The sequence below is a fragment of the Macrobrachium rosenbergii genome, chromosome 3 (genome assembly GCF_040412425.1).
Source record: "Macrobrachium rosenbergii isolate ZJJX-2024 chromosome 3, ASM4041242v1, whole genome shotgun sequence".
NCBI lineage: Eukaryota > Metazoa > Arthropoda > Malacostraca > Decapoda > Palaemonidae > Macrobrachium > Macrobrachium rosenbergii.
This window is the reverse complement of record NC_089743.1, coordinates 74,447,471-74,462,470: the sequence shown is the minus strand read 5'-3', so window position 1 is coordinate 74,462,470 and position 15,000 is coordinate 74,447,471. Positions and strand designations below refer to the sequence as shown.

Here is a 15,000-nt window from a genome sequence, read left to right as displayed (position 1 = left end):
ATACCTCTTAAAACCCAACGAATAAAACTAAGGATATTGATAATGGCCAAGGCGGGGCTTCCATTAAAACACCCTTTGAAATTACAATCAGCACAAGGGAAATACTCCACTAATTAATTACTCCGGTGTAATTTCTCTTCATATAAGACAGTCAATTGCGATTTTGCACTCTCTCTCTCTCTCTCTCTTCGGGAAACGTGTATCTCATTCTGCGTCGTTGTTACCGATTCCGGAAGGTATGTTAGTTTCATTTGAGCAACATCCTATTTTTCTATAATTCCAATAACTATGTATCGGAATCGTTGTGGATATATCTAACGATGAATTGAAATAACATGCGTGGAGTCACAGTAATGACGATCAACTCAGGGTTTTTTTCTTGAAATTTTAATTTAACCGTATTGCAAGGACGTGAATGTTTATAACATCCTTATTCTCTTCCGTATAAATAGCTCTGTTAGACGTACATGTGTATGCATTCAAGTATGTTAGGGTGAACGTATCTCATGCTAATAACATAGGTATGTCCATGCACAAATTAGGGGGCATGGTCATAGTAAGTGAATAATGAAACAAAATTACACACCACATACACACAGACACATACACTGTGTGTGTGTATGTATACATGTATATATATATATATATATATATATATATATATATATATATATATATATATATATATATATAAAATACACAGACATACTGTATATATGTATATATATATATATATATATATATATATATATATATATATATATATATATATATATATATATATATATGTGTGTGTGTGTGTGTGTGTGTGTGTGTGTGTGTCAGTGATTTAATGCACTGCAACTATCAAGAGCTATTCATTTAAAATGCGTATTGAGGTACAGAACAAAATTTATTTATGGGATTTAAGTGATTGTTAATAGAAAAGTCAGACGAGGAAGAGTGACTTAAAAGGGCGGACAATTGGCAATAACTTTAACCGGGGTCTAGAAAGAGGATTTGTGAGATAAAGTCGGTACAGAGCCAATTTTGAAAATTACATAGGGGCCATGGGCAGACCATCAGGGATTGGTCGTGATGTAACTGATCCTTTGTTCACAGTCCAGTCCGTCAATATAATCGTCACCGCGTATGAGAAGATGTAATGGATTACTACCCTAAAGGAGCTCTCCTTGTATTTTATAATTTACTTACATTTTTATCTATCTATTTATTAATGTGTTAACTTATTTTTTTTCTTTTCTAATAACTGATCTCGTCTTTCTACATTTCCTATTACCTTCTGTTACTTCTTTTAAATGAATTCTAAGTCAGTGGCCCCAGTGACTTGTTCCATATGCATAGGGTTCATAATAATAATAATAATAATAATAATAATAATAATAATAATAATAATAATAATAATAATAATAATAATAATAATAATAATAATGCGTCTGAGAAGAGGTAAATAGATTACCCATAAAATAAAATTTATCTCTCGACTTATTGGAGATTGGTGAACTACGACTGATTTTACCCTCTATCACCACTGCAATTTCCGTTTGCCAATATTATCATCAATCCCCGGCTAATATTCGAAACTGAGTTCTGCAAATAAAAAATAAATGAAAATATAAAAGAAAATCTTCCATAAGCTATTCAGACCCAATAACTGAATCATTAAGTCCGCTAAAATTGTCACTTGATATCAGAGCTCATTACGCGAAGTGCATTATTTGTGGAGGAAAGACTGGTGTTCTTTTCCCCATTATAATTATCGGAACACAATAAAAGTGCTTTTTTGTTGCTCTTGTCAATATGGGTAGACTGGCAAAGCGAAAAAGGGAGAAAAAGAGACGCGGTCATGCCAGGAAAATTATGGAATGAAAACAGAACATTTTACCAAAGATGCGAAAAAAAATTTGTTACAAATTAATGAGAAAGACACTGTTAGTGTTCATCACATAAAATGCCCGATTTCTATAAACAGAGTGTAGGAGAACTGATACCTGTGGCAATACGAACAATAAGTGTCTATACATGAAAAACGATTCAAATCATTTGAGCACCCTTTTTTCCGCACTGCTGAACCGCCGCCCCTACCTACCTACCGCCCCCCTTGTAATGAAATGTTTGGTTAGCTATAACCTGCTGTAATTGAAATGACTTTCCCTTCAGGTGGAACAATATATTAGGTCATTATTAGTAGATGCAGTAATCTCGGAGATGAATTAACTAACTGATGTATAGTTGACTAGAACCACAGGTGAAAAATAAAGAGACGGGGTGTAAGGTCTGACCAGTTTCGACTTTATTTCAAGCCACTGACGAAGGAAGTCAGAGCCAGTCGGAACTCACCACCGATTCTTAACCCGCCTACGCCCTAATAATAATGTGATAAATGAATCACGTACAAAGGTAATAATTATCATATTGTTAGAAGAGTTCACTTAGCTTGCAGTTTTGAATGATGCGTTCAGAGACATTACCACAGTACGAAGAAGCGGCATTGGGGATATTCTACATGTGTTAACTTAAACCACAGGCCTCAGTTCATTGCTGTAGTTAAGGAGTCCTGTATTCTCACAAAAGTGCAGTATATGTACTTGCATTACATGAAAGGAAAATTATTTCCCAATAATGCGAACCCCTACTGCTTTTAATAAAATTTGGCAAAAATAAAGAACGGAAGAAAATTCACTTTGATGTCCATCACCTCCCCTATGGGAAGGTCATAAAGGTCCTTTCGTGAAGCTCCACAGGGGTTTTAGGGTCCACAGGTTTTTTCAGTTGTAGGGTAAAATTATTTTTGTGAGAAACGCACATCCAAGAAAACAATTAGGTGACCTTATCCACGAGGGGGCTGGCGAATATATAGAAATCCAGTACTAGAATTAGTGCTACATTATTTAGTATACATTATATTTAAAGGATATTGAGTTTATAAGCCATACAGTACGTTAATGTTGGCATCAGAGAGATGGTAGAATATAGAGGTTTGCCAGGATAACCCGTCAAATTATGCAAGGTGGAATTTTTCTATTTTAGTGATTCCAAAATTAACCTTCCCTTTAATCGCCTTTGTGCGGTGCCCTGGGATGCTTCAGATTTTGAATTTTCAGACAAAATTCCACACATCCTTTTCGTGCTGGCTTTAAAAAATAAGGAACATTACATGCCCCCGTTTGTAGTGTTTCCCTCTCTCACAAGCTGTTAAACATCATTGTGAAGAATTTTGATTCGGAAATATTAAAAATGTACACGTTTTGGTCACCCCGGAGAATTTAAAATATATATAATAAATTGTCTCCAAGAGGCAAGACTAAGGATGTTTTCATGATGGGTAAAAATGAGGACCAACATAAAGTATCAGGCAGTGCTAAACACATCACGTATCTTGGTTTAAATTAAAATAAAAAGTCACGTTTTTAATTATTTTTCCCACTCTCCATTCCGATTTATTTTCTTCTGTAAATTGTCGTCGAAAACAGCATATTGCATAATAATAACTGACAAGTATTTCCCCTCACGCAGACAGAATGCAATGAATGAATGACATTGATAGACTGAGGTGTCTAAATAACTCACTTTGCACTGACATTTCGAAATACACCGCTGATGTTCATTCAATTCTTGATTTACTCTTTTGATGCGATCCATTCATCTATACTGGCATTATTCTTAAATACAGAAACCCAGGAAAATCAGATTATACTGAGCTGACTGATCACTCATTCTAGTTAATGGAAAATGCAAAGAATATATATATATATATATATATATATATATGTATATATATATATATATATATATATATATGACCATGAAGCTACAAATATCGCAATATCAAATCCACGCTACCTCGGGAATATCCCCGATGGGGATTATCACCGAAGGGAATTTATAAGTGATAAATGGACGGGCACTACCGAGTCTCGATCACGACACAGACGCGCATCCAGCGAATCCAGTCGACGCTAACCACTGAGCTATCAAGAGGTCTAAGTTAACGCCGAGTCTGGTGTACTTTTTTTACCCGTCGAGATAGCTTCGGCATTAACCCACCTCGACCATGATAGTTCTTTGGTACGTTTGGAACACGCAGTTTTATGACATTTTATCTCACCCGTGATTTATATACGACCATGATATAAATATCGCTATATCATATCCAACTACACGCTATCCCGATGGGATTGAGACTCATGCCGTCCATTTATTGGATATTCATCGGTGATAATTCCCCATCCATATATTTGATATATATATTTGTAGCTCTTCGTATATATATATAAAAAATATATATATATATATATATATATATATATGTATTATATTATATATATAATATATATATATATATATATATCTATCTTTATATATATATATATATATATATATATATATATATATACAATATACATATATATATTATTTTCTGATATATATATATATATATATATATATATATATATATATATATTATATATATATATATTATATAGTCAAACTGTGAAATCAGTCATTTCGTGAAATGACTGAAATTTCAGGCAGATAGCGAAATGCACTTAGGACATTTGATCCCCCAATTTTCTGAGTCACCTTTTTGCAGTACTAGTCCCTGGGGGTCAAATGACATATGTTTAGTACTAGCTCCTTCTCAAATGTCCCTAACATTTCAATTCCTGAAATTTCAGTCATTTCACGAAATGACTGATATTGAATTTTTTTATATATATATATATATATATATATATATTAAATATACTATTCATATATATATATATATATATATATATATATATATATATATATATATATATATATATATATATATATATACCTATATATTATATATACTGTATATATATATATGCATTTTTTCAAAAAACATGTTTTTCTATGTGTTTCTCCACTGATTAAGACTATTGAAATTTTTTTTATTCAGGACCTCCGCTGGATTTCAAAAATCAGTGTAATGACTGGGTCGTAACAGTTCCTTTAATTTACTTTCCTAAAATGGCTTATTATATCAGCAGAACAGCTACTCTTTCGTCACTTCTAGAGATTTGTTAGACTACCCCTAATAAAATTAGTAAAAAAATCGTTTAGAAAAATAATTTATTAAGAATGTAAATGTTTGGTAATGAAGTTTCATACTATGTTGCCATATTATAATTAAGTAATTTGAAGTTAAGTGAACTTTAATTAGTTTAGAAACTGTTTTGCCGGAATTCATTAAACTTAACTAAACAATAGCCACATGGACATATTTAATCGATCTGCAGGGTGTCAGTAACACTGCTTCAAGACTCTCCAGATTAATATCATCAGAACATCAGAAAATTAGTGATTGCAGCTGACCATTTTTCAAATATCTATTCCTCCCAGTGTTCTTTACTTATTTCCATTTGATTTTACCTTTATTTAATTAATGGCAATTTTAGCTTTAAAATCGTATGTGCATGTGTGTGTATATATGTATGTATATATATGTATATATATATATATATATATATATATATATATATATATATATATATATATATATATATATATATATATATATATATATATATATATATATATATATATATATATATATATATATACACACATAAATACAAACACACACACGAACACATGCACATACATCCAAAAACTAAACATATATATATATATATATATATATATATATATATATATATATATATATATATATAGATATATATATAGATATATATATTAGATGTGTGAGTGTGTGTATGTGTGTGTGTTTGAGGCCACGAAATAAGAACAAAAAATCGTCTTACTCTCTTTCATTTGTTGATTTCATTACATCTATACCCACCCAGATACTCTTTATTGATCTCTTTACAAGGTATTCTGTCATTCAGTTTATAATTGGTTTTCGCATATTCTGATGACGGTAATACTCGGTCATTACTCCTGATTCCCTTCTGTAATATGAATACGTAACTCTAATAAGGATATTTCTTTAAGATAACCTCGTTAGAGTTCCACAAGTTAGCTGCGACAGTAGTCCTAAAAACTGAAGTTTTAGGATATTCTAAAATACCTTAAATCTTTCTTTAGTTTACCCAGATCATCTTAAAGTTCCGATGTTTCCACTTCTCCCTCACTGGAATCATTCCAGCCGTAACAATATGAACGGAAAAGAATATGGCTTTCGACAAAATATTTTTCTTGACTAAAAACATATCAATTTATACGTTTTGAATCTCTCCATGTGAAAATATAAAACTTTTTATACATCCGCCATCACTTTATGGGGCACAATGTACACTTTCGACTATGTATAATATACCTCCTTACGTGGAAATCACACAAACGAAGAGTCAGAAAGTTTCAAATAACTTATATATCGCATACTGATATACCTGAAAAATAAACTCCTAACCTCCTTCCTAAATCATTCCACTAAAGAGAAGACTGTAACCAATTTCCGTTCACTGAAAGAACTTATCTACAGCAGCTAAGAGCGTCAGGTGGTCTGCATCAACACAATTGCATTAAAAAAATGACAGAGAGAGAATACATAAAAAAAGAGAGAGAGAAACTTGAACCAAAAATCTCCTTGGAATTGCTCTGTGACATACCGAGGTGCCCTCAGTCTCTCAAGAAAAACAAGTGACTCGCGTTTGAGCCGTAAAGCCTCCTCGGGTCATTAACCTAATTTGTTTAATGATACAATTTGAAAGCGTAGTTGGCTGTGCAAGAGTTTTACCTTGAAGAAAGTTGAAAAAGGAATTGAGAAAATAAATCCTTTGCACCTAACTTTTCTTGTACTTTTATGCGTGCAACCAGCACTTAGCCTTCTTCATGGATGTACATCTATACACACACACACACACACACATATATATATATATATATATATATATATATATATATATATATATATATATATATATATATAATATACATATATACATACATTATATATTTATATACACATATGCATACATTGTATATATATATACACACACACACATATATATATATATATATATATATATATATATATATATATATATATATATGTGTGTGTATGTGTATGTGTGTATATATAAAATTTTTGTAATGATTCCTATACGTGTACACGTATGCACACACACATACATGATACATGATATATATACATATATATATAGATAGATAGATAGATAGATAGATAGATAGATAGATCGATAAATAGATAGATAGATAGGGAGACTGAAATATAAGCGTGTTAATATACCATAACTTAAAGTTTGATTAATAGACATGACGATGCAAGCACACTGATAAGTAGGTAGATATTTATCTGATAGTCTAATTACTTTTCCTGCAAGATTTTAACTGCTCGATAAGATTTCCCGTACGTAAATATACTTTGTTATGTAAATATACGCATCTTATTAGTTTTCAGTTTTGATTATATAATATATACATACACATATATACAGACATATATATATATATATATATATATATATATATATATATATATATATATATATATATATATATATATATATATATATATATATATATATACATATATATATATATATGTGTGTGTGTGTGTGTGTTACATTTAATTAAAAACTGTAAATACATGAGCATGATGTTTCACTTATTTGGTAAAGTATATCAATTAATAATGCTCATGAAATATAAGAAAACTTCACAGCATCCATGACAAGTTTACTGAATTAAAAAGTTCAATGTACAGAGTGCCATTTTGACTTCGGAAAGGGAACAGCAAAATTCAAAACTTCGCTTTCGGTCTTCAGACTGTGAACTATTTTCCAATGGTTTCCATTGAACGTTTATTCAGCAACTATAAACAACTATTTCCTACGTTTTATTTCACTCAGTGATTCACGAGGAGTCTGAACTCCAGTATTTACAGTAATCCTTGTCTTCCCTGCGAGCAAATGAGAGGAAACTTCAAATTACCATGAGGCAATGCCGAGGTTCATCATAATGCTTTTGACGGCAAGGACCATTCGCTGAAATTCCTCCTTCTAGTCAGCATCCTGAATTAACCTTCAGTAAATTTGCATTTCCTTTCAAGGGCATTAAAATGATCCTGGATAATCCTTGCTACTAAGCGGAAATGATCAAGATGGTGTTTCACATTACTTAGAAAAAATAACAGGCCCTTCCTCTCAAACTCGGCACATTTTATCGTTATTACTCCCCACCCAGCACTTCTCCAGGCAAGTGAAAAATTGTCAATGCGGGGTATCTTCCATGTATGTACTATGTGTAGGCATACAAGTGATAATTATCTGCATCTCAGAGTCAACAGTTTAATGTTTGCTAAAGCAGAATCTCGAAAGAGCTGTCTACGTTTGCTGTACAGATGCCGATGACTGGAAGATTTTATAAATGATGCTGTAAAGTACTGGAGACCATCCTTTTTATAGCTAGTTTCCATCAGTTCTTAGAAAAACACGAACGTTTGATCATTGATCCATCCATGTCACGATGGAGCTCTGAAGGCATTGTGACCACAGTGATATGAATGCCCCAAAAACGCACGTTGACACCAGTATATAATTATTTGTTGGATTACCTTAAAACCAGGGCACAGCGTAAGTGGAAAAAAAATGAAATGCACGTAAAGGACATCGGCTTATATTTTTGTCAACTGTAAATGCAAGACTGCTTATTTCGATCATGTCAGCTCTTCTCTTAAACATTATCTGTGCAGATGATGAGTACTGAAAAGGCTGCCGATGCCTCACATAGAAGCACATACGTGTGCAAGCCACTTTGCCGAGATTACCAACGAACCATTCTTTAAATAAATAAAAAAATAATGCAATACAGAGGAGAGGGTGAAATTAAAACACTTTACACCATACAAGGAATTATCATATTATGTCCTTCTCCAAAAGATAATATGAATAATTATAAACTAATTAATATATAATTTACACCATGTTTCTAGTGACATTCTATATGCATGAAAAGACATGGCGCAGGAAATAAAAATTATTCATTTAAGAACCATAAGTAGCGTTTAAAGTTTCTATGTGCCTGAGAGTCAGTGACAATGATTAATTTTTTTTAGAGTCTGTATGCTGCATTAACATCGCGTTTTCAAATAAACGAGAAGATGGCATCAAGATCATGGAGTATCTGAAGATCTGAAGCATATGTAACAGCTGTATATCTTCACCTCAGCTTGGCTTCAGATAGAAAGTGGTTTACAACGGTTATTTTAATTTACATGGAATCCTCTTAATGTAAGACCTTTTTTTTTTTTCCACCAAACCAAGAGCATGCCAATGCCTTTGGTTTTATTCAAAACACGCATTACACCACATAAATATATAGCAATTTTGATGCCTTGTATGATTATTTAAAAAAAAAATTACCATCTTAAATGAAAGCTTTTTTGTAGCATCAAAGATTTCATGTCCAAGTAGGTACAATATTGTAATATGAGATCTTTCACAGCCTCATGGGTTGAAGTAGAAGAACTGTCTGACTGAGAATTTGACGATTTTCATTTCCATTTTTGTGGCCTCGTCCTTCAATAATAATAATAATAATAATAATAATAATAATAATAATAATAATAATAATAATAATAATAATAATAATAATAACGCAAACGAAAACTACTGATTCTCTGCAGAGGTTGTATTAAAATCCACAAGGTGCCTCGTTCGATTCTTACAGGCCACTCACCAATCGAGCCAGTGTAGAGTGAGTACCAGTCACTACCAGCGTTAGAACGAGTCAATTTAAGGTTATACATCTAACAACCACAATCCTTGAAAGTTGCTGAGAAACGGATATCTTTCCTACTCGTCAGCCGTTGCCCTCTTTGAAAGGGAAAGATACATACATACACAAACACACACACACACACATATATATATATATATATATATATATATATATATATATATATATATATATATATATATATATATATATATATATACATATATAATGCGTGATTGTGCAATACATGGATTTTCAGAAGAGTACATAAAAGGCTTTTACTACAAAAAGTAAGCTAAAACATACACACACAATTTCACCTACACCATATCACGGACTTATTATGCAATAGAAATCATTCCTTCTCCACGGAAACCAAACTGACAAACAGTCTAATTTTCTCGACAGGTACAGCGTCGTAGAGGTGAACAACGGGGGAGTGAAAACCAAACTCGCCGCTGACTCGCCATTGCAGCACAAGGAGGAAACCGGCAGTACCAATACAACGGAAAGCCCGCGACATTTAGAGGTAAAATAAATTTACTTCTCCCTCTCTTTGGTTACATTTATCTCTGTATAAAAGTCACTACCGTTGTTGTGTTCCTTGTTTTTTTGTGTATCGGAAATAAAAAAAAAAAAAAAACTGACTGTAAAAAAAATAATTTATGAAAATGGCGAAAGTGTCCTAAGAATAATTTTAACCACGATATATATATATATATATATATATATATATATATATATAGATAGATAGATAGATAGATAGATATATATATGGATAGATAGATAGACAGATAGATAGGTACCTAAACAGATAGATAGATATATATAAATATAAATGGCATAACATAACACATGCAATTAGAGGTTAATGTTGAAATTGATGCCATTTTTTGTGTATCGGAAAAATAACAGTGACTAAAAAAATAATTTATGAAAATGGCAAAGTGTCTTGAAAATCATTTTACCCACATATGATATATATATATATATATATATATATATATATATATATATATATATATATATATATAGATAGATAGATAGATAGATAGATAGATAGATAGATAGATAGATGGATAGATAGATAGATATATATATGGATAGATAGATAGACAGATAGATAGGTACCTAAACAGATAGATAGATATATATAAATATAAATGGCAGTAACATAACACATGCAATTAGAGGTTAATGTTGAATATTGATGCCATTTTTTTGTGTATCGGAAAAATAACAGTGACTAAAAAAATAATTTATGAAAATGGCGAAAGTGTCCTGAAAATCATTTTACCCATATGATATATATATATATATATATATATATATATATATATATATATATATATATATATATAGAGAGAGAGAGAGAGAGAGAGAGAGAGAGAGAGAGAGAGAGAGAGAGAGAGAGAGAAAGATATATATATATATATATATATATATATATATATATATATATATATATATATATATATATATTTATGTATATATATAATATATATACAGATATATAGACAGATAGGTAGCTAAAAAAAGACAGATAGATATATAGATATAAATGGCAGTAATATACCACATGGAATCAGACGTTAATGTTGTATATCACTGCCATTTTCAATGTATCGGAAATAAAAAAAAAATCCGTAACTGTAAAAAAACAATTTATGAAAATAGCGAAAGTGTCCTAAAAATCATTTTAACCACGATATGATATCTGCATATATATATATATATATATATATATATATATATATATATATATATATATATATATATATATATATAGACAGATAGATAGATAGATAGATAGATAGATAGATATAAGTGGCAGCAATACACCACATGAATGTTTGGCTTTATTCATCTTCTTCATCGCATATTTTACAAGAGTTAGCTGATTTACTCTCAGTTTTGGAGGGGTTGGATCCCGTGCATGGACTTAACCATTATTTCCCTTACTAGATCTTGAATTAAGGAATAAAAGGCTTGGGGGATATTCACCTTTCCCGAACAGTATTAAAATAGCGAAATAAATGGCCACAACTATGCCAGAGTTGTCTCTCAGTATATTTCTTTCAGTAAACTAATTCTTCGGCGCAGAATTGTATCCCGGAGCTAAGTACACGTTTGAAAAGGAATTAGCTTGAACACTTTGTGTTCCCCATATAATGCTTTTAATTCCTATTCATTCTTCAAACTTTAACCTGATAAATTTACGCCAGATAATATTACATTTCCTCCCACCTGTTTCAAATGTAAATGAAAACATTTTTACCGATTAGTTGTGCATATCTGACAGAGAAATAAATAAGAAAATTTCGTTTTTCCCCAAAATGAAGTAAATGTTAAGACTATTGATTTTCTGATAAAGTGAAATTCTTCTACTGTGAAAGCTTGGCAAATTATATATAATTTTGTTTCTTCGTTTTACGTAACCAACCTTGTCAGTTTCGAGCTTGGAAATGACTGTGAGTCTGCAAAACTCCCTCTCTTAATAAAAATGTTACCTGTGTTACCATTAATAATGTAACAAGTTTCCTGTAATCCTGTGTAATATCTTAATGTTTAAAAATTAAAGCTGAAACTGTCAACAGCTTTCAAACAATAGATTCAATATTGCACCTTGAATTCAACTGTCTCATTACAGTGGTTCGCAGTACCCCTTATAGAATTTTATGTGGCACTAAAGGATCTTCCTGACGCACAAATTAAAGCTAATTACTTTACAAACTAGTACAACAATGAAATCTACCTCAAATTAGCCAAAGTCTTATCACTAATTCCTTTTAAAGTACAAAAACGAAATTCACCTCCAATCAGCCAAAGCCTCATAATCAGAACCTTTAGACTGAGCGTAATTAATGCATATTTTGACTCTGAGTTTCCATTACAATAATATTTTCAAGCAGCTATTTCAAGTCATGCTCTAAATTTCTATTCGAATTCTATCCATTCCATGCTTGAACAATAAAGTAATGGCCTCATGTTGCTGTGCCAATCGTTGTCATTTGAGGCACAACTGGTCCAGTTAATTAACATTGTGTTGAGGGCGAAGCATATTCAGGAACTGGCGTTACAGATAGGATTGGAGTCTGTCAAAATCAATGTAGCACCACATTTACCGAGTTCTACGTCGCAGTCTGAGTCAATGATGTCCAATCCCGTGGCTACCTTGCAAGCTGACCCCTCAGGCATCCCAATAAATAGGTAAATTTAAGACACTTGGTGAAGTTCAGGTGGTCTTAAATAGTTGCTTGTATAAAGACTAAAATGCAGTCTACTCCTCTATCCTGCACGTGTAGGTTAGAAGGTTAAGCTTCAGGAGTTTCACCACTGGGTGGTGCATTGGTACTGGCACTGCTTGCATCATCGGGAACTGGTAGCTGGATAAGCTTGTCCTCCAAGACATGCTCCAGCACAAGTCAGCAGATCTCTGGACTCCTAAAAGGAAGTGTTCAGGTTCTCTTTGCTTAAGGTAACTTGGTAGTTATTGCCACAAGCCCTCTGGATTTCCATGGCACTCGCTAGGCACTTAAAATGGCGTTAGTCATGTCTTGAGGTAGTTGTTCTTTGGTCCTTATTCTTCTCATCAGGTGGACCACCTCCTGCTTTGAGGAGTCGTACCACATCTTTATACAAGTGTTGGTGGAGGAGACCCTCTAGGGGACTAACAACATAGGAGTTAAGTGTAGCGTGTGAGGTAATGCACTTGGATTTCCTTCTAGGATGCGTGGGTGGTACTACTTTAAAATTTTTATGAGCCATGTGATATATTACAGTGACTCATAGATGATTCAACACAAATGCAACCGGCACAGTGGATTATCACTAAACGCCAGCAAAGACAGCCAATAATAATGTTGATCTAAATATTCAAATTTCAAGAATCATGGCCAACAACCAAACATATACAAATAATCAACAATTCATTCCATTGATTATATTGTATGTTTGGTTGTTAGCCATAATTCTTGAGATTTGAATATTTAGATCAGCATTATTATTGGCTGTCAATTGCTGGCGTTTAGTGATAATCCACTGTGCCATTTGCATTTGTGCTGAATTATCTATGAGTCACTGTAATATATCACATGCCTCATAAAAATTATAAAGTAGTCCACCCAAGCATCTTAGAAGGAAATGCTCTTCGTTAGGTGAGTCGGTGGAGCTGCGGACTGTCACTCGATGGACCGGAGTTCAATTCCCCGGCCGGCTGATGAAGAGTTAGAGGAATTTATTTCTGGAGATAGAAATTCATTTCTCGCTATAATGTGGTTCGGATTCCACAATAAGCTGTAGGTCCCGTTGCTAAGTAACCAATTGGTTCTTAGCCACGTAAAATAAGTCTAATCCTTCGGGCCAGCCCTAGGAGAGGTGTTAATCAGCTCAGTGGTCTGGTAAAACTAAGGTATACTTAACTTTTTAGAAGGAAATCCAAGCGCATTACCTCACACGCTAAATTAATTCCTATGCTATTCATTGGGATGGATGTGAACCATAAAGATTAAGAGCTTCAGTATGATGAATACTTGAGGAAGGGAGCAAAAATATAATTAGATACTTGCAGTAAGTTAATCTTGAATACTATTAGCTTAAAGGAAATATTTGTTAATTGCAAAGTAACAAATGCGTGTTGCATTTGTTACTTTACAATTAACAAATATTTCCTTTAAGCTAATAGTATTCAAGTTGCTAGCATCTAGATTAAGATTCAGTTATTTAGTCAAGGGGGAAAAACAGTTGCAGTAAAAATGTTAAAAAATGGACACAAACGCATGCACTCCTACTACAGCACTAAAAATGTTCAGATTTATATAACTGGCAAAGAACTTAACATGAATTCAATATAACATAGTTACCTTTAATGAAACACTTCCGCTTTTTGTGAACGGCTATATTTTTGTGTATGCCTTCTTGTCATACTTAACGGAATGTCTGTAAATTATACAGAATTTCCCTCATTTGCATCCCAGCCCGAGAAGAACCCTAAAAGAGTTCAGAGGTCTGGTTAAACAAATCATTTATAACTAACTAACCTTCATTTGCATTCCGTACGGATGTATAATAAAACCAAACAGATCACTAATAACTTGAATCATGATTTACTGCCTATTATTCACCTCGAGAATTAATGCACAAGCTACTGAACTTACGAACAAACTTTACGGTGAACAAAGTGCAAAACTCTTATGTACATATTTTTCCAACGACATTCACATTTGTGCATTTAGGATGTACATAGTACTTCGAATGCTGCAAGATAAA

The 15,000-nt window shown here is 32.4% G+C and overlaps 1 protein-coding gene across 9 annotated transcripts in view; it reads left to right on the top strand.

Annotated features, from left to right (window-relative positions):
• The window catches only part of LOC136825792 (5-hydroxytryptamine receptor 1-like), a 777,757-nt gene that overhangs the window by 722,366 nt on the left and 40,391 nt on the right, over nucleotides 1-15,000 (top strand). For all 9 annotated transcript variants that reach the window (XM_067082759.1, XM_067082723.1, XM_067082733.1 and 6 more), the window contains one exon: nucleotides 10,141-10,261. In XM_067082759.1, coding sequence (XP_066938860.1) covers nucleotides 10,141-10,261 — 121 coding nt within the window. The remainder of the gene's footprint in view (nucleotides 1-10,140; nucleotides 10,262-15,000) is intronic.